The following is a 27,591-nucleotide window of genomic DNA, read 5'->3' on the forward strand; positions in this document are numbered from 1 at the left end:
CGAGTCTTTCTAACCTTTCCCGGGAGGTTCTAGGCACTGGCGGGTCGGCGCTGGGACCCAGGAGGCGCTTCCGACTGGCGCGCTCGCCTTCTCCGCCGGGTCCATCTGCTGGGTCCGTGCGCCTCCCGGATGCCCGGCTCCGACCAGCCCGGCTCTTTTGTTCTGCAGCGGCCGGGCGGCGAGAGGTTTCCCACCGGACGCTCATCTCCCCACCCACCGCCGGCCCATTGAAACCTTCAGTTGCCGCAGATCACAATGCAAAACAGGTAATAGCCGCTGCCTATGCCTCCTGGTTTGGGTGGGTAGCTCTCTCCCTCGCCCCCCGCTCCCCCTTCCTGCCCAGCCTAGATCACAAATGGGGCGGGCGGGGAAAGCTTTGCAGCTCCGGGCGCTTCTCTGCAGGCTGGGGGCGCAAGGAGGAAGGGAGGGAGCAGGACCCTCGATCTGCGAGGTGGGCGAGAGATGGTTTGCATTGCAACGGGTCTGCTCCCTTTAAGCGAGACTTGTTTGCGTTTAAGGGATCGGGGTCGAGCCGGGGATGGTTGTGATGAAGATGATTTTAACGCAAATTGTTCTTCTAATGCATTCCTCCCCCTCTTACCGTTCCCTATCCAAGGGGAATCCAGCTCCCCTAGAAGCCCCTTCTGTTTATTTATTATTATTATTATTATTATTATTTTTTAAATAATTCCAAATGCCTTCGAGCTGGCTCGTGATGGGAGTGAGGGAAGGGCACTCAGCACATGCCCAGAGGTGCCCTCTTCCCTACAGTCGAGCAAAATCAGCCCAAAAACAAAACACAAAAGAGGGGGGGGGCACTCAGGATCGTTCTAGAATCTGTCGCTAGATTCTGGAAGATTCATTGGCCCAAGGCTGCCAAAGTCTCAGTTCAGATTAAGCAACGAAGCTGGTTCTTATGTTATGGCTGTGACAGGGACTCGGTCACAGGAATTTAGCTGAAAGGTTGTGCATGACTCCCTTTTATCCAGTGTTAACAATCTGTAGGATTGGTGGATTGTGGAAATGAAATGAATTGGATGTTGCTGATGGGGGAATCTCTTTTCCTAATTCAAATTGACAGCAACATGGTGAATTTATACTCTCCCTATTCATCTTTTCTTTTCCCCCTTAACATTTCCAGTAGTGGATGCTGTTGGACTTTAGCATTTGTTTGTTTGTTTAGAAAAGTGCAAAAGAGCTGGATTTGGCAACTTGATGCATAGCATGATAGCTTTAAAATGAATCAACCAGGGTTGTTTTTTAAAAAGTTAAATTTTGAAAGTAGGGTTAGAAAATGGTCAGAATTCCAACGCAATCCACTGAAACATTGCCAAGCTTCAGATCTGTGCAAAATGTAATTGCCGTTCTAGTCGGTTCTATTTTGTATTTCAACATATTTCTGTAGAACTGGACGAGCAGCATCTGGAGAAAGTATTTGCAGAGAGGCTGGGAGACTGCTCTTTATCAGCAGATACCAGTTAAAAATGTATTAATATTCTGCTTAGGCTGTTTTCTAGGGCTGTTTGGAAATGGGTTCCAGAGCAGAACAGACTCAACTCTGAGTCCTGCATTATAGCCGTGCCAAGAGATACCTGCTAGGTTTGTCTCCTGGTAATACAGATCTACATCTAAGTAATGGCAAGAGGTAATTCCCAGCAGATAAGCAAGTGAGTTTCTGCAGCTGACATCTGCTGTATCTTGGGGATAGATGGCAACCCCCAAGGAGCCCTGGGAATTACATAGTTTGTGCAAACTATGTTTAGGGTACATATTCAAATGTCCTAAGCGTTCCTCCTTAACGTCTGTAAACAAGTCTGCTCTACTTGCAAAAGTGTGATGCACATTGCAATAAGGGATATAAGGCAAGGGTCACACATAGAATTGCAATCTCCTTCTTTCTATCCTTGCCTCAGAGTCAAAGCCCCCACCTCCTATGCATGATCAAACTTGGTTTCTTCTCAGTTATCTGGAATAGCTACCCAATCTGCATCCTTGGAATGGCTAATTCAGTTTAGAATCCCCACTTCACTCATGAGTGCATATTGAAAGCTGGAGGAAAACTGCACGCTTGATCTGTCCTGGGTTCTGGGTATGGCAGGATGGTTAAAATTAGATTATTGGTGTTAACAGATCTTAAGTATGAGTAGCACAGACCCTCTTGCTGATGCAGTGCATGTTCATATATGAAGTTAGGGTGCACTCGCATGCAGATGTCATGAATGTACAGTGAATAACTGTACACACAGTTATTCACAGACGTAAAATGCATGTCTTTGTGTATATGTTTTTGCTCACAGATACCTTGTAGACATATGCACGTTTGCATTCCCATCCACAAGGGAAGATATTATCTGCAAGACTCTCTTAAGACCAATTTAGACTGTGCACATGTGCTGACACTGTGCACCATTATATCCATGCTCTAGTGCATAGTCACACCCACAATTCAGTATATATTTTAAAAGAACTGCACACACGGTTAGAGATTCAGGTAAGTGTGCACAGAGTGCACATATACACTTAGGGTTTCTTTTAAATGTTTTAGACTTCAGCCCACTTTGGAGGAGGCATTAACTGGTGAGGAGGCTGGGGAATTGGAATCTCATTCATAGTTTATGTAACTTGAGGGTTAACCCTGCTGAGTTCAAAAGGAATCGCTTCCGTAAATGTTGCACTCTTGATCTCTAAGGTGCCCCAGTGCTTTTTACCACTGTAATTTAAGGCGCCTAGGGTACTAGCCAACGAAGCCATACTCCGAGTAGACCCACAGAAATCAGTGGGCCTGCGCTGAGTGTGGCTCAGTTGGCTATCGCCCCATGTCTTTTGGAATGAATACTTGGATGTCTTCTCGGCGTCTGAAATGCAAAGATGGCAGTGGCGCTTATACTTTTGCAGAAGACCAAATGCATTGCTGGGGTGGCGGGGTCTTCCTGGTGGGCTTCTCTGTGGTTCTCACTGTTCTCCCGTCTCCGCAGCGATGTCCCTGTAGCTGAACGCGCTCTTGTTCCTGGTGCCCAATGGAGCCATCTCACAGGTGGCATGTCGACAGGGGTGATGGGCATCCAGCGGAGCTGCAGGCAAAGGCTCGGGTGCTGGTGCCAGGCGGGAGTAGTTGGCCAAGAGCGGAAAACCATGGCAGCGTCGGGCTTGAAAACGAGGTGATAGAAACCTGCCCCCCAGTTCCTTGGGCTCACTATATGCAGACCCCACTCAGCAATGACAGCCCCCAGAACCACACGGCCTTAGAGGACAGGCCTTCTCATCCCGAGATCTACAGCATTGCCCTGTGGGGGCCCAAACTGCATTCGGCGCTGACCAGGCACAGAGGGGGGCGGTCCAATGCACAGGCCTCCCCTCCGGCCTCCAAGCATCTTGATCCGCCAGGAGAGGGAGACGCCGCAGACGAAGGGTCCATGGTGTTGATTGATGCTGAAGGGGTGCCCCACACTGTGTCGCGCCAAGAGGTCGAGCAGGCTGGGCAGATGCAATCCTCTGAGCCCGAGCTGTTGGCATCAGCCCCGCCGCCCCGGCAGCTGTACTTCTGCCCCATTTGCCTACGGACGTTCCTGTACCAGTCGGACCTGGAGCGCCACAGCATCACCCATTCGGAGAGCAAGCCGTACGTGTGTCGCGAGTGCGGCAAGGCTTTCAAGCGCTCCTCGCACCTTCAGAGGCACAAGCACATCCACACCGGCGAACGGCCCTTCAGTTGCCCGGTCTGCCGCAAGGGCTTCCGGGAATCTGGGGAGCTCCTGCGCCACCAGCGAGTCCACACCGGGGAGAAGCCGTACCAGTGCCAGATCTGTCGGTTGCGCTTCACGGAGCGCAACACCCTCCGCCGACACGCCAAGCGCAAGCACGCCCGTGAGACCTACTACCAGCGCTCCATCGAGGAGGGAGGCGGCAGCTGGACAACGGCAGGAGACTGGGAATCGGAAGTGGTGGCGGGAAGCGGTGACTGGGGGCCAGAGGAACTTGGGAGTGGCTGGACCAATGAATCGGTGGAGGACTGGGTCGGGGATGGGAGCCACTGGGGAGAAGCTGCAGAAGGCGGGGCAGGAAGCACTCCAGTAGCTATGTCACAGATACCAGAGACAGAACACAGCAAGGACAAAGACAAGCCTGGAATCCAGCCCTCATAAATATGCAAAAACTAGGTTGGGCGGGGGGCACCAGGGACTGGGACATGAACTCTGCCCTGCAACTGTCTAAAAGGACTTAAACATCTGTAACTGCATTGAGACTTTTCCTGCCCCCTCAAGTGAGGGCATGAGACTGAGGATAGGACCGTTTCCTAGAGCTGCTCTAGAATATTATGGCCTTTGAAGTATCAATCGGTGGGCATCACCAAAGACTGGAGAATGCTACTGGTGGACAGGGAAACATAACTGTCCCCTCCTTCCAACAATTATATCATGACATCCAGAGCTGTTGAGGGATTGGAGAAACAGTGTTATGTGTTAAACTCTGTAGCAGAGTATAGCAAATGAAACTGGGGAATTTGCTGTTTCTTGTGGTTTCCCAGAGGAATGGGCACTGGGTGATGTGTGCTCCTCTCCCGGTTTGTACCAAACAAAATGTCGATACACGTTGGTCCTCTGTAAGATTATTTGCCCCATTCTGAGTTGCTTTCTTGGCTCCTCCATGCAGTGGGGCATTTTCAAGTTTGCAAACTTTTCAATGAATTAACATATGCAAAAGAGCAGTTGTCTCCTTTTTCCTCCTTCCCCTTTCTTCCCCTGCCCCCACCTTTCCAAAAAGTGTGGCCTAAGGTTTGGAGATCTCTCCCTCAGCCCATAATGTGCGTGCTTGAGTCTAGAGTTTGAGGGAATTGAAATATTTGGGTACATGTGGAGTTCTATGTCTTTGTGTATATGTGTGTGTGTGTGTGTGTGTGTGTGTGTGTGTGTGTGTGTGCACTTCTCAATAGGTGTGAGGCAAAATCCTAATGTGTAGGCAGAGATCCAATTTGAATACGTGTCTGGAAGTGAAGGACTGAAAGGAAGGACAAGGGGAAGGACAACAAGCCCCAATCCCTCCCTTCTGCACACTGCAGCTTTCTCTCCTGTTTCCCTCTCAACATCCAGAGATGATGTGCGCTTAATACCTCAGTCCTAAACACATACACTTACAAGTAAATTGCATTCAAATCAGCCAGAATTACTTTTAAATAAATGTGTTTAGGGCTGAGGTGTTAGGCCATCATCTGGTCCAGAGTGCCACATGAAGCAAGATCTTGACAAAGAATGAGCAGGGCAGATGTGCCGGTGCTACCACTGCACCACAAAGGTTAACTCGTGCTTTCTCTGGATAAAGTCTTGAAACATCAATGTTTTGTGAAAAGTGCTGAAAATTCTGTGAGGAATCTCAAGCCCCTTCACAGAACTTACACTTCCCACTACTGTACTTTTAGACTGTTCAACCCATATACTTTTGGGCTTCTCATCTACAATTCCCCCCCCCCCCCAGCAAATTAAAAGAAGTGGGAGGCAGCAAGTTTACACAAACTCACAGTGTTCTCTTGGGGAAAGAACATGGCTGCTTTCAGTGGAGGCCCCCATTAGGGCGAATAGGGCAATGCCCCACCAACCTTAGTCTGCTTCCAACCAGCTGCCAGCTGCCTGCCTTCTTACATACAAGCAGCCTGGGGTGGCTGTGCCTGTAGCAGCTTCCTCCTCCTTAGTCTCCGTGTTGCCCCTTGTAGAACTCACCAGAGGAAAGGAATAGGGACTAAACTAGAATTATTTGGCTCTGTATCTCATTGGCTCTGGCTCCATCTACTTTTGGGCTCTCTGCTTTCTGCTGTACCAGTTCCAGTGTGTGACAGTCACCACTGGCTGTTTTAAATGGTCCCAAACAGAGCTAGCCCTACCATTAGGCAGAGTGGAGCAGCAGATTATGGGGAGATGGAGTGGCATCGAAGTGTTGGAGGTCACATCTGTGTGTGGCATACAACCTGCTCTGCACCTTCTAAACTAGTCTGCTGACCTCAAGCATGGTGGAGGCTGATGTCCCATTAGTTGCCAGTCCTCTTAGTTTCTGCGCATGAAATGAGAGGAGGCGCCATCTTGTCCTTCACCTCTGTTAGCAAATTGCCTTGTGTTGGACAGTGTCCCAATCAGGATATATTTGGAGGGAAGCAAAGGGGGAATTTGAGCTTTGGCAATGTCTGTCTTACATTTTGAAGGCAACTTCCCTAACCAAACACAAGGCATCTCTTACAGGGCAGAACACATGGGAGGAAGTGTGTGAGAGAGCATGCTGCAGATGGAGAGAAATCAGCATGGTGATTCTCCATTATTTCTGTTTAAAAAGTGTAGGCTTTTGTTACAGAAAATGGTTAGAATCCCAAAAGGGGCAATGTCTGCAGAACTGAGACCACACTGTAATATTACCGTGACCCCGAGTTTTATAATTATTTTACATATATTTGGCATGTGATGTACATGAGGGTTAGATGTTTTCTCCTGTCTTTATGCTGTTGCACTTGATCTGAACTGAGATTTGCCCAGGTGCGTGATTGCACAAGCATTCAATGACCTGCTTACAAGGTCACATCCTTGTACTCTGTGTTACGTCAGTATGAAAATAGCTAACATTCCCTTTCTTCCTTCCTCACAATCATAACTGCAGATAGAAGCTCCCATTTCATTTATGGCTGCTTCCTTGCAATTCCTTTCCTAAACCAAGTTCTTATTACACAAGTAACAAGCAGTGTAGAAGCAGGTTGAGAAATTGTTGGCTGCTCAGTCACAACTTATGAATGCACAGTGGCTCCCCATATGGATCTGCCACTATCAAGTGGTTTTCTTCATGGCACTGCAAAACACTCCTACCAGTGGTTTACAACAGCTCAGAGAGAAAACAAGAGTGGAGGTCCAGTCTGCAAGGTGAGCCACTGCTCACTGTTAATGACATAGAGCAATTCCCTTACTGATTCAGTTCCAAGTGGTGTGTATAACAAGGTGTCTGTCCAAGCTGATGCTAAATGAGAACTTTATGAACATCCTTGTGGCAGTTGGAGAAAGCAGGGTTGGTTGTAGTCACTCCATGCTACTGAAAATGATGTGGACCCCCACCTTTCTAAACTGCAGATGATAAGAGGTGACATGGGTTGAACAGTCTGCATAAGGAGATATGAGAGCACTCAAAAATTCATTTTTGTAGATACCACTGCTTGCACCTCCAGAATTTCTCTTGAAGCCTAATTTCCTGTATCAAAAGCCTAACAGGGAGCAGAGAAGGCTTCATTACAAGTGTGCCGTGTGTGTGTGTGTGTGTGTGTGTGTGTGTGTGTCAGAGAGAGGGAGGACAGAAGCTGGGATAACTCAGTCAGTAGATAATCTCAGGGTCATGGGTTTGAGCTCCGTGTTGGGCAAAAGATTCTTGCATTGCAGGGGATTGGACTAGATGGTCTTTGTGTTCCCTTCCAACTCTACAATTCTATAATTCTATGAAATGAGTGGACAAGAGGGTGCATGTATGTGTGTGAGTGCCTGTTTTCAGCAGAATGGCAAATTAAAACTAGCAATCTGGCGCGCGTGCGCGCACACACACACACACACACACACACACACACACACAGAGTCTCCCATCCCTACTCTATTAGTCACGCCTTTTTAAGCTTTAAAAAGGGAAGCCAATATTTAAAATCTTGCTCATGCTAGCTGTACTGTTATCAAGGTCATTTCTATTCTCCATAGACAACACTACAAGAGGCAGGGGAAGAATGTGTAAACACCCGCTCTGAAAATAATCATCATCTCGTCCTCCCTTCCACTGATGTAGCTGGCACTGGCAGGCCACTCAAAATTGCAGCTGGTGGATAAGCAAGCAAACTTTGTTTTCCATTTTGCCCTCTGAAACATGTGAGAGAACCTACCCACTTAAAGCCCTTTCCCCCAGCTAATTTCCTCCCCCTAGTGCCACCAGAGATGAAGACAGTGTGTTCCAGGTCTGAAACCTGACTAGCATTGTAAAATATGGCGCCCTGTTTCGTGGAGGCCTTGCTGCCCATCCAACAAGATTGCCTCTCTTCCCATCAAAGGCTCTCCCTCTCTCTCCCTCCGCAAACTGCATGTGAGCTGGAGAACTGGAGCCAAGCTTTTGCCTTGAACTACCTCCAGGGCTGTCTTGTATGCCCAGGCCTCCAAGTTATCTTTGTTGCCATGGAGACCACCTTGAGCGCACAGTTGGGTTGTTACAAGCAGAATCTTTGTTAAGAAGGGCCTCAAGGCCTTGGCTGTCGTGAAGGCTGCAGAAGGATTAAATGGAAACACACTATCGCATCACTGTTTTCCTTTTTAGCCACGGGGATATGAAGCTCTTAAAAAAGAGAAACAAAATTATGGAAGCTGGGGTTTGGGATTCTCTCAGTGTAATACGCCATGCCAGTATTGTTTATGCCAGCTGGGTTTTTCCTCCCCTATGGGAGATAGCCCAAGACATCTGTTAAACCACTGGTCCAGTCCACGCCACATGGTGGCTGCTGGTTTGGATTATTTGGGGGTTTTTGTTTTGGGAAGCTAATGCCACCTTTAAAGATAGACAAATGGCCCTGTGGTGTTCCCTGTGAGGATGGAACTGACACCACGAGGACCTTTATCCACACAATATTGTCACTCAAAATGGCAGGCTGGCGGGGCTGCTTGGGAGGAGATTTGCTCACAAACACCCAGACCGACTATCTGTTATTTAATGGCACTGTGTTTGAGGTGAAGTGATATGGAAGTTCTGCCTGTGGTTGTTTGGCTCACTAATTCACACATGCAGAGTTGATGCTCCAGTCCTGAGATGATAAATAGGCATGTGTCAACCACGCCTTAAAGAGACAAGAGTCTTAAGAGCTGGAGGTGAGGTTATCTGTACCTTTAGTACTCTCTCCCCCCCACCACCACATGCACAACAAAATCCAAAGAGAACCATTCAAATTAGAGCTATTTAAAACCTAAAGGTTCTGGTCTGTCCCTTTATTATACATTTATTGTATTTATAACTGTATTTTTATTTAAGAAATTATGTAATCTGCCTTGAGGACCCAGTTTGGGGACTGAACGGTGGGATAAAAAAAACCCTTAAATAAACAGACTAAATAAAATTCCCCTCAGGTTTCCTGTGTTTCTGGATATGGAAGACTGAGTGTTGGTAATACACATATTTAATCTAAAAATAGCGGGGTCAGGGCTCCTTGCTAGATGCCATGCCTGCAGATGGTTTACAAGCAGTTGGAATTTCACTGGGCCAAAATTACGTAATAGGCTATATAACTAGAATTTTTCTTTGGTGTTTTATCTCCCTGCTACTTTTTAGATAGTTATCTTTCAGAGAAGGGATGCTTCCCCTCACAAGCATCAATGCATTTTTTTAAAAGTACCTCCTTACAATTTCCACATGCTCAAAGTGCTATCAGTAGTGCCAATATTTTTAAGCAGAAAATTGGGCATCTCTCCTAACCTGAGATAATGGTCACAATTCAGGGAACAGTTCTGAGGATACAGTGACCGTGATTACCCAGGTTGAGGCTAACTGATAAGGTGGGCTCTATCTGTATCATACATAAATGTGAAGTGTAAGTTTCTGGAACTTACCAAACCTTTGTGGAGTCTCCAATGGAAATCTATTTAACAACTTTAAGGGCCAAAACTTCAAAACGTTTAGCATTGTGAGCCCTTCTTCCATTCTAGCACACAGTGGCACCTCTTAAAGTGAGGAGAGTAAAGTAGACTGAAATTTGCTGTTCTGTGTAATTAAGTCTGCTTTTCTGAGGATGGGGAAATAGTCTGCTCCTCCTTGGTCCTCCTCTGTGCACATTTGCAGCCCACACTTGGCAGTCAGTACTCATCAAACTGAAGTGGAGTTGATGTTTCAGAATGAAAAATCTGTTGGTTGAAGAATTTGACTCTCCAATTCACTTGCTTGAATGCTGATTGGTCATTGAGGGCATTAGATTTTATTTTTTTTAAAGAAGTAACTGAAGATTACATTCCTGATATACCTGTATTAAGCAGGATGTATCACACTGGTTCATTGTGTGCCTGTTGAAATGTTATTTCGTGTCAACTGTTGTGGCAAAAGCTCTTAAGGTGCCACAGGTCCTTTTGCTGTTGTTTTCCATGAAGTGCTCTTAGTAATTTGCAACACCATCCTAACCACGTGTTCTCAGAAGTCAGTCATATTGAATCCAATGGGGCTTACTGCCTGACAAGTTTCTATTTAGAAAGTACACAGACATTTACTTTAGAGCCAGTCATGCCCCACAATATTCATTTACTTAAAATATTTGTAGCTAAATCAAAAAACCCCAGGATGGTGTCCAGCAGTGTGAATAAAACCAATTCACGGGCAACATACAATTAAAAAACTCCAAGAAATAAACATAATAATATAACTCAGCAAGACAACAACAAATTAAAACTGCAACCCCATTATCCATCCTTCCTATCGCTCACCCCAATTCCTGTGCCATTTGCCGGTTGCCTGGCAGGCAGATATATGGCAAATACGCGGCTTCTCAGCGCTTCGCCTCCATGTCAGGAAAAGCTTTTTCCTGCTGGTGTTTTCTGCCTGTCAAGCAACCTGCTAAAGGCGGCGAGGCTATGCCAGAAAACACGCACACCAACACCGGGCAAGCTGGCAACCCCAACCGGGCTGCAAGCAGCCGCTGCGGGGTCGCGCCGCGCGCTGAGAAGCGCCTTACGAGGCACTATTTCTGCATGGCATTGAATTGCAGCAGCAAAGGGACACGGGGAGCGGGGAGGCGGCAGGATACGACGCTACCCCAGCAGCAAGGAAGGAGGGAGCCGAAGCCAGCTCGCGCGCAAAGGCCTCTGGGCCACGGAACGGAGGGAGGGGAGGTCAGAATGCGGAGAGGATTGTGGGTACGAGGGGAGGGCAGGAAACGGCCTTCTTCCTTGGGGAGGGAGGTTTCCGGTTCCGGCCGGGCCTGTGTGAGTTGCAGCCTGGCAGTGCCCCCCTCCACCCCCCACCCCAGTGGGACCAGAAACGCCCCCCGCGTCCGCTGGGGGCAAGGCGAGGGCCAGGGGGCTTCCCCCCAGCACCAATCCTGCCGCACAAGGAGCAGCCCCTGCCGGGGGCGCGGAGGAGGCTGGGGCAGCGCCACACACCGGTGAGTGCGCCGTCCTGGAGCCAGCCCTGCTCGCCACCCCCCCCCCCCCGCTCGGCCGCATAGGTTGGGCCCCAGGGCCTCCCCGCTCCCTCGCTTGGGTTAACTTCCGTCCTGCCCCATGATTTGCCGCCCCCCGCACCGCCCGCCCGCCCGGCCACTGCGAACTCGGTTCGCCCCCCTCCCGCCCGGTTCGCCTGCGCGACCCGCTCCCTCCGCCCCCTCCCTCTTCTCCTTCTGCATCCAGTAGCCTCACAGCTGGCCCCCAACCAGAAAGCTGCGTTATGTCACTTTTCTCCCTTCGCTCCCCTCCCCGCCAACTCATGCACATCCAACCTCACGCTGGAATTGTCATCCCATATATTGACTTTTATCTTTAACCTTATAACCTAGCACGGATTACTGTTTCCTTCAAGCTTCTCGTGTATCCGCTGCTTTCCCCGTAGATGTAGTCACATTCCCACCCCATCCTGCATTTTACCTTGGTGGTCAACTCCACATTACTAATTCTAGATCGACCCCAATATAGATGGGGGCTCTTCTACTTACTGCAGGCTTGCAACCCTGCTGCCTGTTGCAAGCACCTTCCCTCACGCTGTTTTCTCGTCCTGGTTCTCCCCCCATGCTATTTTATTAATGTCTAGGAAACTGCCTGACACCATTTCAGACTCTTAGTCCATTTAGGTTACAGTAGTGGTTTGCAGCAACTGCCCAGGGATTCAGATGAGTCTTTCCCAGACCTCCCTGAATATGGAATAGGTTGATCCTGGGACTTTTTCATAGAATTGTAGAGTTGGAAGGGACCTCAAGGGTCATCTTGTCCAACCCTTGCAATGCAAAGTATGTTTTCTGTGTCTGAGCCCTTCTCTTCGGATGCTTTTAAAAAAAATGGATGAAGAAAGTGTTACTCAAACCTGAGTGATAGCCACCTTCCCAAACAGATTTATTTCTGACTGCATCTACAGATTGCAGAGGTATAACCCTCACAGTGCTACTCTTGAACCTCAACACACTATTCTTACCCACCACTGACTGGTAAATGTGTTATATAATACTCCCGCCCCACTGCAGGCCCCAGGGGCATCATGTACCCCTTCATCATCAGTGTGAGGAATGACTGGACTTCTACAGTTTCAGTTAGAGCCCTCTCTGCTGCCTCCCACCCATTTCATGCCCAGGGTTATGCAGGACTTTGCTGCCCTAAATTGTAAACTGGCAGAAGCTCTTCAGGTTATGAAGAAAAGGTCATTCTCAGGTCTGCTTAACCAGATCCTTCTGTAATGGGAGATGATGTAATTTTGCGCGCACCCCCCCCCCAAATTGCTGCACAAAGAGTTTTATCTTGTGCCCCATAGGGATTAAGCAAAATTCCTTATCTGTGCATCTTTTTATGACTTATTCTGTTCTGCTAGTGATGAAAAGGGATAAGGATCTATACAAAACATTGCAGGCTTGATATTGAAATTTTTGCTTGGTCCTCTATTTCAGTGTTTCCCAACCGGTGTTCCGCGGCACACGAGTGTGCCGTGAGACGTTGCCTCGTGTGCCGCGAGATGCCTGGAGGGAGGCGGGCGAGTCGGGCGGCGAGAGGCGGGGCGGCGGCGGCGAGGAGAGGCCGCGCCTCCTGCTGTTGCCTGGCGCTCCTCCTCGCAGCCGGAAGCGCTGCCTGGGCGCCTCCGCGCGACTCTGCCTCGCTGGGTTTGGTCTCCCAGCAGAGACGGGTCACACGCGCCCCTCCCTCCCTCCCTCAGCCTGCGCGGAGGGAAAGCCAGAGAGAGGCATCGCTCCTGCGCGGCGGGAGAGGGAGCAGCCGGAGCGATGCCCCAAACGAACGCATGGGACCGGAGGGGAAATCCTCTCCGAGGCGGATTGAGCGCAGCTGAGAGAAGCCTTTCGAGGAGCTGCCGTGTCCCCTGGAAACCCCCTTCCCAGCTCTGCCTCAGCCGCCGCCGCCTCAGTTGCCGCCGTCCCTCAGTCCCTCGCTCTGCTGCCTCCTCCCACCCCCAAAGCTTGGAGGTTCCCCAGCAAGGGGGAGGGAAAAAACTTTCACTTTTGTGCGTCCCTCCCGGCGTGACGCTGCGCGCTGACGTCACGGGGCGGGGCTTTAATGGTGGTGTGCCGCGAGATTTTTTTTCAGTAAACAGGTGTGCCGTTGCCCAAAAACATTTGGGAAACACTGCTCTATTTCTCTCTTTCTGGCTATGTCACTGGGTGTAGCCCAAACATCTTAACTACATCTGCCTCCTCCCTGATTTGTATGTTTTTCATACAGGGTGCAATTATCATCTGGGAATGTAGCCAATTGAAATATTCTTCATTCATTCTTTTCCCTGTGCCACCACTTGAAAAACTTTCAGGTGTCTCTGTCCCTGCAGCACAACTGCTTTGCCTCAGTTACTGTGTGTTTGAATTGACCCTTTGTGGAGAATTAACAGGCAATTCCTGACTTGGAAAGTGTTCAGGGGAGCGGGATAAAAAGGGGGGGGCTTTATTGGAGTTATGGTGTTTCTTAAAAATGCCTTCTACATGTGGGGTTTAATGGGAATCCCCCCTCAAGAGAGGGGTAGATCCATGACATTTCCAGATGTATAGGGTTAAACCAACAATGGAACTTGGCTGCCAAGTATCTTAGCAAGCTTAGTTACATAACCCAGGAGTTCTGCCTCCTAGTGCTACGGGTTTAAATTTATGCACAAGACTCCCATTTCCTCTCTCAAGGGCAGAGGAACCCTAGTTCGCAGCCTTCCGCCCTCAGTCTCCTTGGTTTCTTGTCCTGCTGCTATATTCCTCCATTGTTGTCATTCTTTCAGCCCAGTCCACACCCCTGAAATCCACTAAGGCCCTCGCAGCCCTCTCCTAGGTGATCCTGGTCTCACTTTATCCATGCCTCCATTGCTACCTCCTTTTCTTTACCTCATCCTTGGTACAGTGGTACCTCAGGTAAAATATGCTTCAGGTTACAAACTCCACTAGCCCAGAAATAGTACCTCAGGTTAAGAACTTTGCTTCAGAAATCGCACGGCGGCGGCAGCACGAGGCCCCATTAGCTAAAGTGGTGCTTCAGGTTAAGAACAGTTTCAGGTTAAGAACAGACCTCCGGAACGAATTAAGTATGTAACCAGAGGTACCACTGTATTCCATTGTTCCCAGACCTCTGCTTCATTGCCCCATTTAAGGTAGATGCAAATAAGGCAGACGCTGCACTGTTAATAAAATCTGTATTTTTTAATATAACTCCAGCGATAGGCATTGGGATATGTCTGTATTCAGTACAGCTCCCAGCACTTGGCTTCCATTGTTTCCTGTTGCAGTGCATTCCACTCCTCATGTATGAGAAATGTGGAGAACTGAGGTTGGATCCAGACAAAGTTAGTTGAACTTAAGTTCCATTGTTTTCAGAGGGAATTAAGCATGTCTGACTATCTTCTCCCATTGATTTCAGTGAGACCTAAGTAGGTTCAGCTAACATAGTCTGCCTCCAACCCCTGGCTTCTAAATCTTACATCTGCTGCATTATAACCCATCACATTGCCATTTGCTGAATTAGACCAGTTTTCTTTTAAATCTAGGGCAGTTTGTTAATGGAGGGGGTTGGGCTGGAAATGGGTGGTGATAGCAGTGCTGTGTACAACACAACTTCTTATCTTTGTCTTGCATGGAAAGAAGGGAGGTGGAGAAAGGGTGGGTATTTGGGATTCTTATCTAAGTATTTCCTGATACTTTAAAACTCTGAAAGTTTTCTCTCTGTGTGTAAGTATATATGCAGAAAGTTGGTAAATGCAAAAGGCATTGTAAGTAACAGCAAAAATGAGGCAAACCCACAAGAAGGTTTTTATTTTTTTACTTTCTGAAGTGGCTGACTCCCCACCCCTCCCCCTTCTTCTTGCAGGGGTCTCACATTTGACTATTCCTTTGTGGAAAGTACATATTTGGAAGAGAAACTGTGAAGCTTGTGTGCATATAATCAGATGTGGTGATCTTGCATATCACATTAATTGTTGGTTGTACATACACTCGAAGGCCATAGCATTGCAGGGTGTGCACATGGAGATGAATATATGTGTGATCATTATACTGGAGGCTATGGTTTCCTGCTGTGTCTGTACGAAACAAAACACATGCGTATGTGATCATCATATGTGATGATTTACATCGGGTTTCCTGCTTCCGAAACAGAAGTGCCTTCCAGCCTAATGTGCAAGGCAGTCCTTGAGACACCCTCCCCCCCAAGAGTAAGTCAGCCAGTGCAGTGGGGCCGCTCTAAAGCCCTACGTGGCTTGGCCCCTACATCCTCCAGAGGCTACATGCTTTTCTGTATCCCATTGTGCTCCCCAACCTTGGAAGAGGATGGTAACATCCATGCCAGACATTTAAAGCATATGGTTTTCCCCAAAGAGTCCTGGGAACTGTAGTTTGGTAATTGTAGCTCTGTGGTGTTGAACTACAGTTACCAGAATTCTTTGGAGGAAGCTATGTGCTTTAAATGTATGGTGTGGATGTGACCGATGATGGCAATGATTTACCAAATGGTAACTTACTGCAGTGGGCCTGGGTACATCTGTAGTGTCCACCTACGTGGTGGTGAGACTCTTAGGACACCTTTGAAATTGAAGGGAAGTGGTGAAAAGCTCTTCTGTTCATGGCTAGATGCTGCAGAAGACCATGTGTGGTAAGTTTCTGCTGGGTAAAATGGTGGCCCATGCTCCCCATCAGTGCCCTCTATTGATGGTCATCAAACTGCACCTTTATGGAACTCCCTTCCTTTGTAAAGTCACCAGAGACTTAACTGGAGCAAATATTGACAACAATGCAAGGCTTTTCTATTCGGAGAGACACGTGATAGCCAGAGATAGACAAATAAGATGTTACATATGGATATTCAAATGGACCTTTTACAGTAGTACCTCAGTTTTCGAACGTAATCCATTCTGGAAGACCGTTCCAGTTCAAAAACATTCAAAAACTGAAAACCTAATACAGAAGCCGCAAAAACTGAGGTACCACTGTACTTACATTTTCTTATAAAATATTCACAACTGTTTCCATAAGTCATACAGGTTGCAGAATTCTGCATTTATGGGTGCAGAATACGGGAGGATCTTGAATCCAGAATAGTTTATATTTTATTATTAAGGCACACACTGTTCTAGCTAAGATGGGCAAGTAGGAAAGCATTCAACCAGAAGGGATGAGAAGCCCACTTCCTTGAGGTAGAATCTTTGACGCATCAACCCTATACACATTTTAGTTTGTATCCCGTCACGACCCCTCAGCCTACCTTATCTTACTGGGTTGCCATAAAACAGGTGGGGGAGCCCTCTTCAGCTCAACAGTCATGTTCCCTCAAGGGGTGGGGCAGGTAAAAGTGCCATAGGTGTGCCTCGTCTTCAAACAGTTGGCTATATACCAGCCATGCAAAAGCACATTCACCCATCTCTGCATATAGGCAATTGAGACATTACCACAGTTGCAGAACACCTTTCGGCCAAGCAAAAACCCTTGAGGAGGATGCAAATAAGGGCTGGGGAAAGGGGCGTGGCCCCAGGGAAAGGGGTGTGGCTTGGGTAGAATTCCAAGGGCTGGGTGGAGAGGGCAGTGCTTGGCCTCTGAGCCTGAGCCCCCCCCCCCCATGCCTGTTATAAAATGTGGCAGCCCCATGTGTATGCATGCCCAGAGGGGCATGTATGGGACTATGCCATTCTATAACAATCCTGTGAGGTAGGTTAGGCAGAATAAGAGTGGCTGGTTTCAGGCGGCATGAGAAACCTTTTAGCTGAGTGGGAAGATGGAGTTTTCCATGTTCAAACTTTCCACACTGGCTTTCAGCCCTGGTAACCTACATTATATAATAATAATAATAATTTATTTTTATACCCCGCCCATCTGGCTGAGTTTCCTCAGCCACTCTGGGCGGCTCCCAATCAGTGTTAAAAACAGTACAGCATTACATATTAAAAACTTCCCTGAACAGGGCTGCCTTAAGATGTCTTCTGAATGTCAGGTAATTATTGGCAGAGCCCAGCATGTTCGAGCAAGGAATGCCACTTTGCAGAGGAGTTTGTTTTAAATATGCAAACCCCAAACTACAGGGACAAGCACGGGCTTCTGAACTCCCCAAAGCGAGCCTGGCCTTGGAATGATTTGTACCTGTGACCTCTGAGAGTCTCGTTTTTTTAACCTCTGCTTAATACCAGGACTCCATAAATATTCAAAGAACTAATGCTTTAGCTGCTTTGGAGCCAACTAGTACTGAATGGGTATAAACCCTGCTTGCCATTCAAAAACTGGAGGATTGTCAAGCTTAGGAGAGTGAGTCACATGTGCTCTCATTGAGAGCAGGAACGAAAGCTTAGAGGCAGCCCAGATGGTTTGAGACATATCCTGGTTTATTTTAAGAATGTTAGAACAGGTAAATGCCATCCATAAAAGGTTCGTGGGGCTAGAGAAACACCCCATGAAGAAAAGTTACAATATTTGGGCCTTTTTAAAAGCAATTAAGGACACAATTGAGGTGTATAAAATGATGCCAGCATAATACTATAACCCAGGGTCTTCCAATGAAACAGAAGGGTAGGAGATTTAGGACAGACAAAAGGAAGTTCTCCTTTACCCCACGTGTTCTCTTGGGATTTCCTTGGTGATGACCACCGATTTAGGTGACTTTAAAATTAGACAAATTCACAGAGAATAAAGCTCCATGGGTAGCTGTCATGATGGCTAAATATTATTACACCACTTCTGGGATGAGAGACATCATGCCTCTGTATGCCAGTCTCTGATGGACAACAGCAGAGGAGACAGGTACAGTGGTACCTCGGGTTAAGTACTTACTGTATTTTTCGCTCTATAAGACACACCAGACCACAAGACGCACCTAGTTTTTGGAGGAGGAAAACAAGAAAAAAAATATTCTGAATCTCAGAAGCCAGAACAGCAAGAGGGATTGCTGCGCAGTGAAAGCAGCAATCCCTCTGGCTTCTGGGATAGCTGCGCAGCCTGCATTCGCTCCATAAGACGCACAAACATTCCCCCTTACTTTTTAGGAGGGAAAAAGTGAGTCTTATAGAGCAAAAAATACGGTAATTCGTTCTGGAGGTCCGTTCTTAACCTGAAACTGTTCTTAACCTGAAGCACCACTTTAGCTAATGGGGCCTCCTGCTGCTGCTGCGCCACCGGAGCACGATTTCTGTTCTTATCCTGAAGTAAAGTTCTTAACCTGAAGCACTATTTCTGGGTTAGCGGAGTCTGTAACCTGAAGCATATGTAACCCAAGGTACCACTGTATTGCCTTCAGGTTCTGCTTATGAGCTCCGCAGATGTTTCTGAACAGCCACTACAGAGACTTTATGCTGGACTATTTGGCCTTTAATCTGATGCAGCGAGGTTCTTGTTCTTATACCTGAGACCCTGGAGAGACACAGCCAGTCAGAAGTAGACAATATTGGGTTTGTAGACAAGTCTGACTGAATATAAGGCAGCACCATGGTTCTTTGCAATTAATTTTAACAACTGGCAACTTTTTCTTTTTTTAAATCGGAAAATTCTTGACCCATCCCATTGTGTAAATGGAACATATCAGATTTTTTTATTATTTTTAATTGGGGCCACCACAGCAGAGAGTTCCGGTGTCCTGGATATGTCTGGTGTGTGTCTACATTGGTATCCTGTTTCTCTCCTTTGTCTAGGCAGTGCCCCCTCCCGGGCGGAGATGGAAGCCAATGCAGCAAGCGACGAGGGTGTGCATTTCCAGAGCTACCCCTTCGACTTCTTGGAGTTCCTGAACCACCAACGCTTTGAACCTATGGAGGCCTACAACCACGAGCACGCCAAAGCAGTCGCCGCCCTCCCCTGCCCACAGCCACAGTACGACTACACCCAGCCGCCCGCTGCCGCCCCACCTGCCCACTTTGACCGTGTGCCCACCGCTGTTGGCACCTCCAAGCCCAAAGCTGAAGGCCCATCCTCCTCCTCTTCCTCAGCTGCTGCTTCTGCCAACGTTCAAGTCAAGAAAGCCGAACCGGGGGCTTCTGCACCACCGCAGCAGCAACAACAACAGCAGCAGCAACAACAACAACAACAACAGCAACCACCCTATACTGGTCCAGCAGTGGTGCCAGCGACAGGCCAGCCTCTCTTCGATAGTACAGCTGCAGCTGCAGCCGCTGCCGCTGCCTACAACACTCCTCAGTGGGGCATTGTGGACCTTTCTGGCCACCAGCACCTCTTCAGCAGCCTGAAACGTGGGCAGGCCCCGCCCCCAGCTACAGCCACTGTTGCCACTGACAGCCAGGTGGGCAAAGACGACAAGAACTACTTCCGGCGCTTGAAATATTTCATCGACCGCCGTTTCCCGTGCGGCGTGTGCCAGAAATCCTTCAAGCAGTCGTCCCACCTTGTGCAACACATGTTGGTACATACAGGCGAGCGGCCCTACGAGTGCACCACCTGCGGCCGCACCTACAACCACATTTCCAGCCTCATCCGGCACCGCCGCTGCCACAAGGACACCGAGGATGCCACGGCGGCTGCCAATGCGGCCGCTGCTAACGCAGCCGCGGCAGCAGCTGCGGCAGCCGCGGCAGCTGTTGCCACCAACGCAACTGCTGCTTCTGGTGCCGAGGGAGCAGCTCAGCCTCCTACTCAGAGCGGCAACCCTCAGGTGGTTCCTGCATCCGCTGGGACGGCAGCCGCGTCCGCCCTCAGTGCTGCCATCGCTCAGGCGGAAGGCCCGTTCACCTGCTCTCTCTGCTGGAAGGTCTTCAAGAAGCCAAGCCACCTGCACCAGCACCAGATCATCCACACGGGCGAGAAGCCGTTCTCATGCTCCGTCTGCCAGAAGAGCTTCAACCGACGCGAGAGCCTGAAGCGGCACGTGCGGACCCACTCGGATCTCCTGCGAGTGCAGTGCGGGGTTTGCGGCAAGGAGTTCCGGGACGCTTCCTACCTTCTGAAGCACCAGGCTACCCACGCGCCACCTGGAACCTTGCCGCCACGCCCCGAGTACAAGTGCGACATCTGTGGCAAAGGCTACGTGGCTCCCCAGAACCTCCTGCGCCATCGGCAGCTGCAGCACGAGGGAGCCCAGCTGCCCAAGGACGGCACCAACGCCCTGTCCTACCTGCCGCCGGGAGCTTATCTCCTCCCACAAGACCCGCAGGCTACCGGTTCTGACGGCGACACCAAGCCCACGTCCTATGGGCTCTTGGGTCACCCGCTGCTGGTGGGGACGGCAGCGGGCAAGAACTTCTGCTGCGGGATCTGCGGCCGCGGCTTTGGGCGCCGGGAGACGCTGAAGCGCCACGAGAGGATCCACACCGGGGAGAAGCCTCACCAGTGCGCCGTGTGCGGGAAGCGCTTCCGCGAGTCGTTCCACCTCAGCAAACACCATGTGGTGCACACGCGGGAGAGGCCCTACAAGTGCGAGATCTGCGGAAAGGTGTTTGGCTACCCGCAGAGCTTGACCCGCCACAAGCAGATCCACCGGCTGCAGCTGCCTTGCTCTTTGCCACCCATGGGGCCCTCACTGGCACCCATGGGCCCTTCGCTGCCGCCGCCTCCCGAAGGGCTGACCTATGGCTGCTCTGACTGTGGAGAGCGCTTCCCCGATCTCTTCCACGTCATGAGCCACAAGGAAGTTCACGTGGCCGAGAAGCCGTACCCGTGCGACGTCTGCGGCAAGTGCTTTGGCTTCATTGAGAATCTCATGTGGCACAAGTTGGTCCACCAGGCTGCCCCCGAGCGGCTCCTGCCACCGGACGAGACGGCTGCGGCGGTGGCGCCTCTGGAGAACGGACTGGCCAGTGGCGACAACATGACGTCTTTCGAAGACCACCACCCCACCTTGCCCAGCGGGGAGCGCTTCTCCTGCTCCATCTGCGGCCAGACCTTCAAGCATTTCCTGGGCCTTGTGACCCACAAGTACGTTCACCTGGTGCGGCGCACGCTGGCCTGTTCAGTCTGCGGGCAGAGCTTCGCAGGGGCCTATGACCTGCTGCTGCACCGCCGCACCCACCTGCAGAAGCGCCACTTCTCCTGCCCGGTGTGCGGCAAGCGGTTCTGGGAGGCCGCCCTCCTGATGCGCCACCAGCGCTGCCACACCGAGGAGCGCCCTTACCGCTGCGCGGTCTGCGGGCGCGGCTTCCTGCGCTCGTGGTACCTGCGCCAGCACAAAGTGGTGCACACCGGCGAGCGGGCCTACAAGTGTGCCCTCTGCAACAAGCGCTTTGCCCAGTCGTCCAGCCTGGCCGAGCACCAGCGCCTCCATGTGGTGGCTCGGCCCCAGCGCTGCCCCACCTGCGGCAAGACCTTCCGCTACCGCAGCAACCTTCTGGAGCACCAGCGGGTGCACCTGGGCGAGAAAGTCTACCGCTGCGACCGCTGCTCCAAGAGCTTCTTCTACCTGTCCTCCATCCTGCGCCACCAGCGCTCCCACGATGCCAAGCGCGAGCTGCGATGCGGGGCCTGCCTCAAGCTCTTCAAAGACCCCAAGTACTTCAGCAAACACGTCCAGGCCCATCAGGGAGGGCGGCCGTTCAAGTGCAGCACCTGTGGAGAAGCCTTCTCCAACACCTATGGCCTCAAGAAGCACCGCCACATCCACAAGATGGAGCGCTTTGCCGCCATGGGAGGCCACAAGGAGCAAGCCTAGCGCTGGGGGCAGGGGAAGAAAATCTGAGCGGTCCTTTATCCTGGTACTTGAGGGTGGGAAGATGAGGCTAGTTCCTGTCTGTTGCAAGCCACAAGGGCAGGCGTTTCCCTGTAGTAAAATGGCAGTAAGATGCTATGTTTGGGGAAGGATATGGGAGAGTCCTCAAGTCACAATTGCATTGGGGCAATCCACGGAGAACCAGGGATGCAACACAGGATTGGTTTACATAGGTATCCTCCCTGGACCTTGGTTTTCCCCAAACAAATAGCTGTTGCCCTGTCCATCCTGGATTCCCTAGTCTAAACATGATAGGAGAGGATGGCTGTCATAGAAGTTACTCTTTCTTACCAAGAACGGATGGACGTTTATTACCTTTTCCAGGAAGTGGGAGCAGAGGAATGATGTTCTTGTGGAATAATAAGCCTAGATACTGAAAGAGAGAAGAAGCCATCTAGGTTCCCATTTGCAGGAAGAGGTGGCTCTTTCTTTCCTCCATTTAAGTGTTAGAGCCAATTCATAAATTTCAGTAGAGGGCAGGACATGGTACAGTCCTTCAGGAGCGCTTGCCAAATTTTACTGTGAACCCAGCCACCTGATCTATGCCATGCAGGTCTTGCTTCCTTTCTGGAGGAAAGACATTGATTTGGGTGCTTCCTTTACCTCTGACAATGGGCTGCTTGTTCTCTTTCAAATACCTTAGTTGCCCATGGGACCTGGTTGCTGACAGAAGATAGTCCCCCCCTCCCAATTTATCTGTGTAGGAAATTAGAGGAGCTTGCTTGAACTTTGCATATCTTACAATATGATCTAGATGCTGCCACACCATAAAATATCTACCTGTCTTCCCACCTCCAGGACAGTTACCACTTCATGATGCAGCTGGAGGATCATAAACCTGAATGCTCCCTCACTTTAAAAACAAAACACTCATAGGAAACAAGGAAGTCTGGAGGAAGGGTTCTAGCCTAGCCTTCTTCCTGATACCTAGCTTTCCACATGCAGGGAATACAGTATTGAATATGAAAGAGCATTCAGATAGGTCATTTCCCCCCTTATGTATCTTGAAGTGGTGTAGGCCCAGAAAGACTGTACCATGTGGTCCTTTTCAGAATATTCAAATTGACACACCAGTTAGCTAGTGTGAGTTGCCTTCTTCCTCCTGCCAGAACCTCATATGGTTGTGGTTGCGTATGAAGCTGAGAGAGAGGAAAGCAAACGTACCTGGTGACTCTGCATCCCAGGCCACAGTGAGATATGTTGCCTTGGTTTGCGCAGCACATCCAGTGCTTCACCCACAGTTCTTCCACTTCCACAAGCCCACCCTGTTCTTGGCAATGCTTTTGGTGCCCTCACATCAGATAAATGGCAGACTTAACTAGTTTGTGGCTGGAATACCCCACGGGGACTTTTTCATCCTCATTCTTAAATCATGGACCTTCTTTCCCCCCACCCAAACAGGAATATTGGTCAGGTATGGTCAAAAAGGTTCTTCCAAACTCTCAAGCTCCCTGGCGTGGCTCCCCAGCTCCCTCTCTGGGCGCCGCTCATCACCCTCTGGTTCTGAACAGGCAGAAGAGGAAGCTGACTTACTACATGCAACCAAAGAGTTCTAAGAGCACGCCCCTTTGTGGACGGTGGACACCAGGTGGTTCGCCTCTCCCTCTCCTTCGTGATCCAAGTTGACCTTCCGCATCTAATAAGACAGTTGTGACGGGGAAACGTTACTGCTTTTCCATGCTGGAGCGTTCAGAGCGTGAAGACTTCCTTTCAGGTGGCAATACCAAAGGTGCCTCCTTGCCATTTCTGGTCTACATCCCTGCATCTGCATCCATAGTTCCTACTTTGGTGAGATGGACAGTCCAAGGATAGGAGGACCCAAAGATGCTTTTATTATTCCAGTGTGGTTGCCCAGTGCCTGGAAGAAGAGGGAAAGGGGGATGTTGCCAAAGTTGCAGAGTTGCCTGGGGATAGAGAATTGTGATAGAAATGGACTCGGCTGGAGGGTGCAGGCGTTCCTTAAAGGAAACCTTGCAGCATTTGGTGACCCAGTGTCCTATTTGACGAAGAGTGTGAAGAACAGAAAGGAGGGTTCATCCTGTTATCTTCCAGCCTCGGTTCCACATTTCCTATGTTGGGTCAACTCCAGGGGGAAACTCTTTGTCCATGTTGAGTCAGGCCCAGTTATCTTAATGTCTCTGACAGACTGAAATACTACTGACTAATGTCCTGCCTCCAAAAGTGGCTGATACTGGATGTTCTCTTTCTTGTTTTATCTTTATACTAAAGTTTTAAGGCCTGAACTCGTAGCTGAAATTCAGTGGATTCTCCCTATGGTGGTGGATATAACTCTCCCTGCCTTACATGGAAACTTTCCATATAGAATTTTCCCTCCCTGACTTTGTAATTTGCCAATAGAGCAGAGTTTAATATTAGATTCTCCTCCCTCCTTATGAATACAAGTGTATCTTGTTTATACCATACCTGCTTCGTAGGAAGAGCTGCTTCTGCGTTGAGTTGAGCATGGTTTCCACGGAAACCCCACGGAAAGACGTGGTAACCCCAAAACTGATGACCTGTTCTCACACCTAAAGGCTGTTGTTTATACCATCCACTTTATTACCCAGGAATAACAAGCGAGTTCACAACAACTAATCTAGCAGATGATTTGTCTGTCAAATTGTTTTAAGTGTAGGTTCCCAAATGGACGATGGAACATGACAGGGAGAAACAAGTCTTATGCATTCCCAGGTGACCTAAGACAAAAATACTATGTTTCGAAACCACAACATAACATTGTCTCACACATAACAGGATTTCCAATGGATTTTCCCCCCTTCAGAATAATTTACAGGCCTAAAATATAGAAGACAAATTTCCATACAACTATGGAATTCCTGTTTCAGTCACAAAATTTATGCTAATATATTCAGCCAGGCCTTGCCTATGAGAATGGTGTTGTGTTTCCTACAGTTGACAAAATGTAGTCTTGACTTTCATCCCAAGTTTTTAAAAGTTTTCTTAAAAAAAAAAAAAAATGTTTTAACGTTTTCTGACCTTAGAAGAGCAATTACTCCATCTTAACACCCCTTAATCACCTCCTGTATTCACAATGGTTAGAAAGTAGCAAGAGAGAGTTGCCTCCCCACTCACCCATTTAATTTTTTTATTTACAGGTGAAAAGAGGGAGCTGAGGGCAAAATGGCTATCTGTTTCCAGCCAAAATTCTAATGCCAGAGAGCAGGCACTCTGCTCATCTGCCTGCTGTCACTTGTAAGATCAGGTTTGCTTAAGAAATGAAACTTGTGCCCATTCTTCATTGTAGGAGTGGTTTGATTTTTCCAAGTATGTTTCCCTGTTCTCCGTTGTAGTTTGGTTTGGATAGTTGGTGCAATGTGAAATTGCCATGCCTCACTCTCATGTGAAAGATGCTATTTAAAAAAAGAGCTGAACAGCACTTCTAATTTTCCTCTATAAGAGAAGTAGAGGGGTCATGGGATTAGAGAGTAAGAGGCCCGGGAGGTGGAATTCTTTGGCTTGAATTCTGTGGGGAAAAGTTCTGTAGGGACTAAGGTCAAAGACAGGTGTTCCAGGTTTTAATTCTGGTTGGGCAATGGGATCCTTTTGAAGACCCAGTTGGAGTGTGCGATCAAGACTTGCCAACTAACCTTCCTGCTTCACTGCTCTGCCTTTTATATAAATATACCTGGATGGAGTCTTAGCTCTGAAGTGTGTGCATCACTAGGATGCTGGCTGTCCTACAGATTCTCATCACCCCTGATGCCTTGCCTGCTGTGAACGGGAATTGTGAAGATCCTCCTGTCTTTTCCTAGCATCAGACCAGACGTTTTAAGATGCCGCAAAACACACAATCATCTGAACTTCCATCAGCCCTCCAGTTCATTGGGGAACATGGATTCTCTGGTTCTGACTGCGGGCGATGTTTTCCCATGCTCCCCACTCATCCCAAACTGGGAGATGGACATTTTTGAGACAGGACTCGAACATTCCCAGACCAGTGACTGTTGCGATCTCTGAAAAGAGTCCTGCCGCAGATAGGATCCAACCCATTGCAATCATGTTAGCAAGATGACTTTTTATATTAATACAGATCTATAAATACATACGTTTATATATAAATACTTCTTTTTCTAACTACCCCTTTCTCCCATTGGCCATAGGAAGTGCAGTACTTTTGGTGCCAAGATTCAAGTCCCTTATGATAACGTGTACTAAAATATAATATGTATAGGACCCCCCTCATTGTCCATGCAGCTGATGGGCCTGGACCGATATAACCTGTCCCGTCCTCCTTGGTGGTGCCCCTTTGGGAACTGTACAGCGTGTGTTTTTCTCAGTCGGGGTTAGGGGAATGGGAGCGTGTGTTTGTGTTTTAAACCAAGCTATTGTTTTAAAAGTGTCTGATTTACGATGTACAGACTAAACAAACATTAAAAAAAATAAGAATTGGAAGGCGTATGTCCCATGCATTGAGAGGGCTCCACATTTGCTGGTTTTGCTAACAGTGGGTGTGGAGGGAGCTTCACTTTAAGAATCCCAAGTAGCTAGACCACTGGACAGGGCTTCCTGAAGTGTTGGGACCATGTGAAGGGTCCCCAAGAACTGCAGCAAAAAAGGAGATGGATACCCACAGTGGCTAGAATCAGGTTATCAGAGCTTGAAACTTTTATCAGAGCTGGGCTGTGTGAAGAGCAGAATCCTATACCCAGCCACAGGAGAAAGATCAAGGTGGGTTTGCCAAAAATCTTGCACTGTCTTCTACTAGAAGGGGTTTTCTGCCGTCCTGGGGTCCCACCTTCCTCCTTTAGCCAATCAGGGCAGTGGCTAGGGCTTTCTTATTCTAAGTGAGGTGCCTCTGCTACATGAGCCACAGCTCTCCAACAAGTTGATATGAAGAAGTGGGCAAGCTAGAGGAGGTTTGGTGGAATCTCACTGACATTTAAAAATGTTGAGGTCATCCCTAGAAATTGAACATTCGGAAGCAAACAGTTGAGTACCCGTACTTCCAACTCTCTTCTCTGCCAGTTTCATATAGGCTACTGGAGATGGAGATACCCCTCCCCACCTTCTCACTATATAGAAGGATCTGGCAACTTCTGTTTCAGTGTATCTGAAGAAGTGTGCATGCACACGAAAGCTCATACCAAGAACTAACTTAGTTGGTCTTTAAGGTGCTACTGGAAGGAATTTTTTTTGTTTTGACTATGGCTAGACCAACACGGCTACCTATCTGTAACTGGAGATGGAGAAGGCTCGGATGATCCTTGGAAGCAAACTTGCTGGCATTCAAAAAATGCAGGAAAATTTCAACATTGCAGTTTTACACTTTCAAATGTTGCTGTTGAAATTGAAATTTTTGTTAAGTCCAAAGCATTAACAAGACAAGTATCGGCATAGCAAGTAGGATGCTTTTCTTTCCCTTTTTGCACTTCAGGAACAGAGCATACCAATGGTATCTAGAAGCTGGCTGAATTTAAATCAGAATGTTAAACTTTGCAAGCAAATAAAGCGAGGAAGAATTGTTTTTGAGAAACCTTTCCTCCTTCCTTCTTAACTTTACAGGGGAACTGCTTAATGCCAGATCAAGGTGTTTGTTCATATAGCCCAGGGCAGCCCAACTTTTCAAACCAAGTAGGCCGCAGGAGTACTTGGACAGGGAACCCATGGGCCACAAACTTTGAGAAGGCAACGCAAGACCTGGTGGGGAGGGGCATCATATGTTGCCGAGGGCCACCAAAAACGGTATTGAGGGTTGTGCATTGGACCACCCTGATGTAGCCTGTGTTGTCTACTGGGTTTCCCA

General features: G+C 48.8%; 2 protein-coding genes across 5 annotated transcripts; both read left to right on the top strand.

Annotated features, from left to right (window-relative positions):
* The first annotated feature begins 124 nt into the window (after positions 1-124).
* Positions 125-4,702, top strand: LOC114607982 (uncharacterized). 3 transcript variants are annotated; one of them, XM_028751711.2, is made up of 2 exons: positions 125-266; positions 2,976-4,702. In XM_028751711.2, exon 2 carries the CDS (start codon positions 3,018-3,020, stop codon positions 4,140-4,142), a length of 1,125 nt encoding a protein of 374 aa, XP_028607544.2. In that variant the 5' UTR covers positions 125-266; positions 2,976-3,017; the 3' UTR covers positions 4,143-4,702. The 3 variants fall into 3 exon arrangements, with proteins under 3 accessions (XP_028607544.2, XP_028607545.2, XP_077773166.1); XM_028751712.2 differs by lacking the exon at positions 125-266 and adding an exon at positions 281-451; XM_077917040.1 differs by lacking the exon at positions 125-266 and adding an exon at positions 672-1,667.
* Positions 160-26,240, top strand: ZNF865 (zinc finger protein 865). 2 transcript variants are annotated; one of them, XM_028751686.2, is made up of 2 exons: positions 160-266; positions 18,808-26,240. In XM_028751686.2, the coding sequence occupies exon 2, from the start codon at positions 18,831-18,833 to the stop codon at positions 21,768-21,770; it is 2,940 nt and encodes a 979-aa protein (XP_028607519.2). In that variant the 5' UTR covers positions 160-266; positions 18,808-18,830; the 3' UTR covers positions 21,771-26,240. The 2 variants fall into 2 exon arrangements, with proteins under 2 accessions (XP_028607519.2, XP_028607518.2); XM_028751685.2 differs by lacking the exon at positions 160-266 and adding an exon at positions 10,871-11,125.
* The last annotated feature ends 1,351 nt before the right edge of the window (positions 26,241-27,591 follow it).

This window comes from Podarcis muralis, chromosome 13, assembly GCF_964188315.1.
Source record: "Podarcis muralis chromosome 13, rPodMur119.hap1.1, whole genome shotgun sequence".
NCBI classification, from domain to species: Eukaryota; Metazoa; Chordata; class Lepidosauria; order Squamata; family Lacertidae; genus Podarcis; species Podarcis muralis.

Excerpts from the sequence above, each read along its gene's own strand:
- LOC114607982 (XM_028751711.2), top strand. The coding sequence starts at position 3,018 with ATGGAGCCATCTCACAGGTGGCATGTCGACAGGGGTGATGGGCATCCA.
- ZNF865 (XM_028751686.2), top strand. The coding sequence starts at position 18,831 with ATGGAAGCCAATGCAGCAAGCGACGAGGGTGTGCATTTCCAGAGCTAC.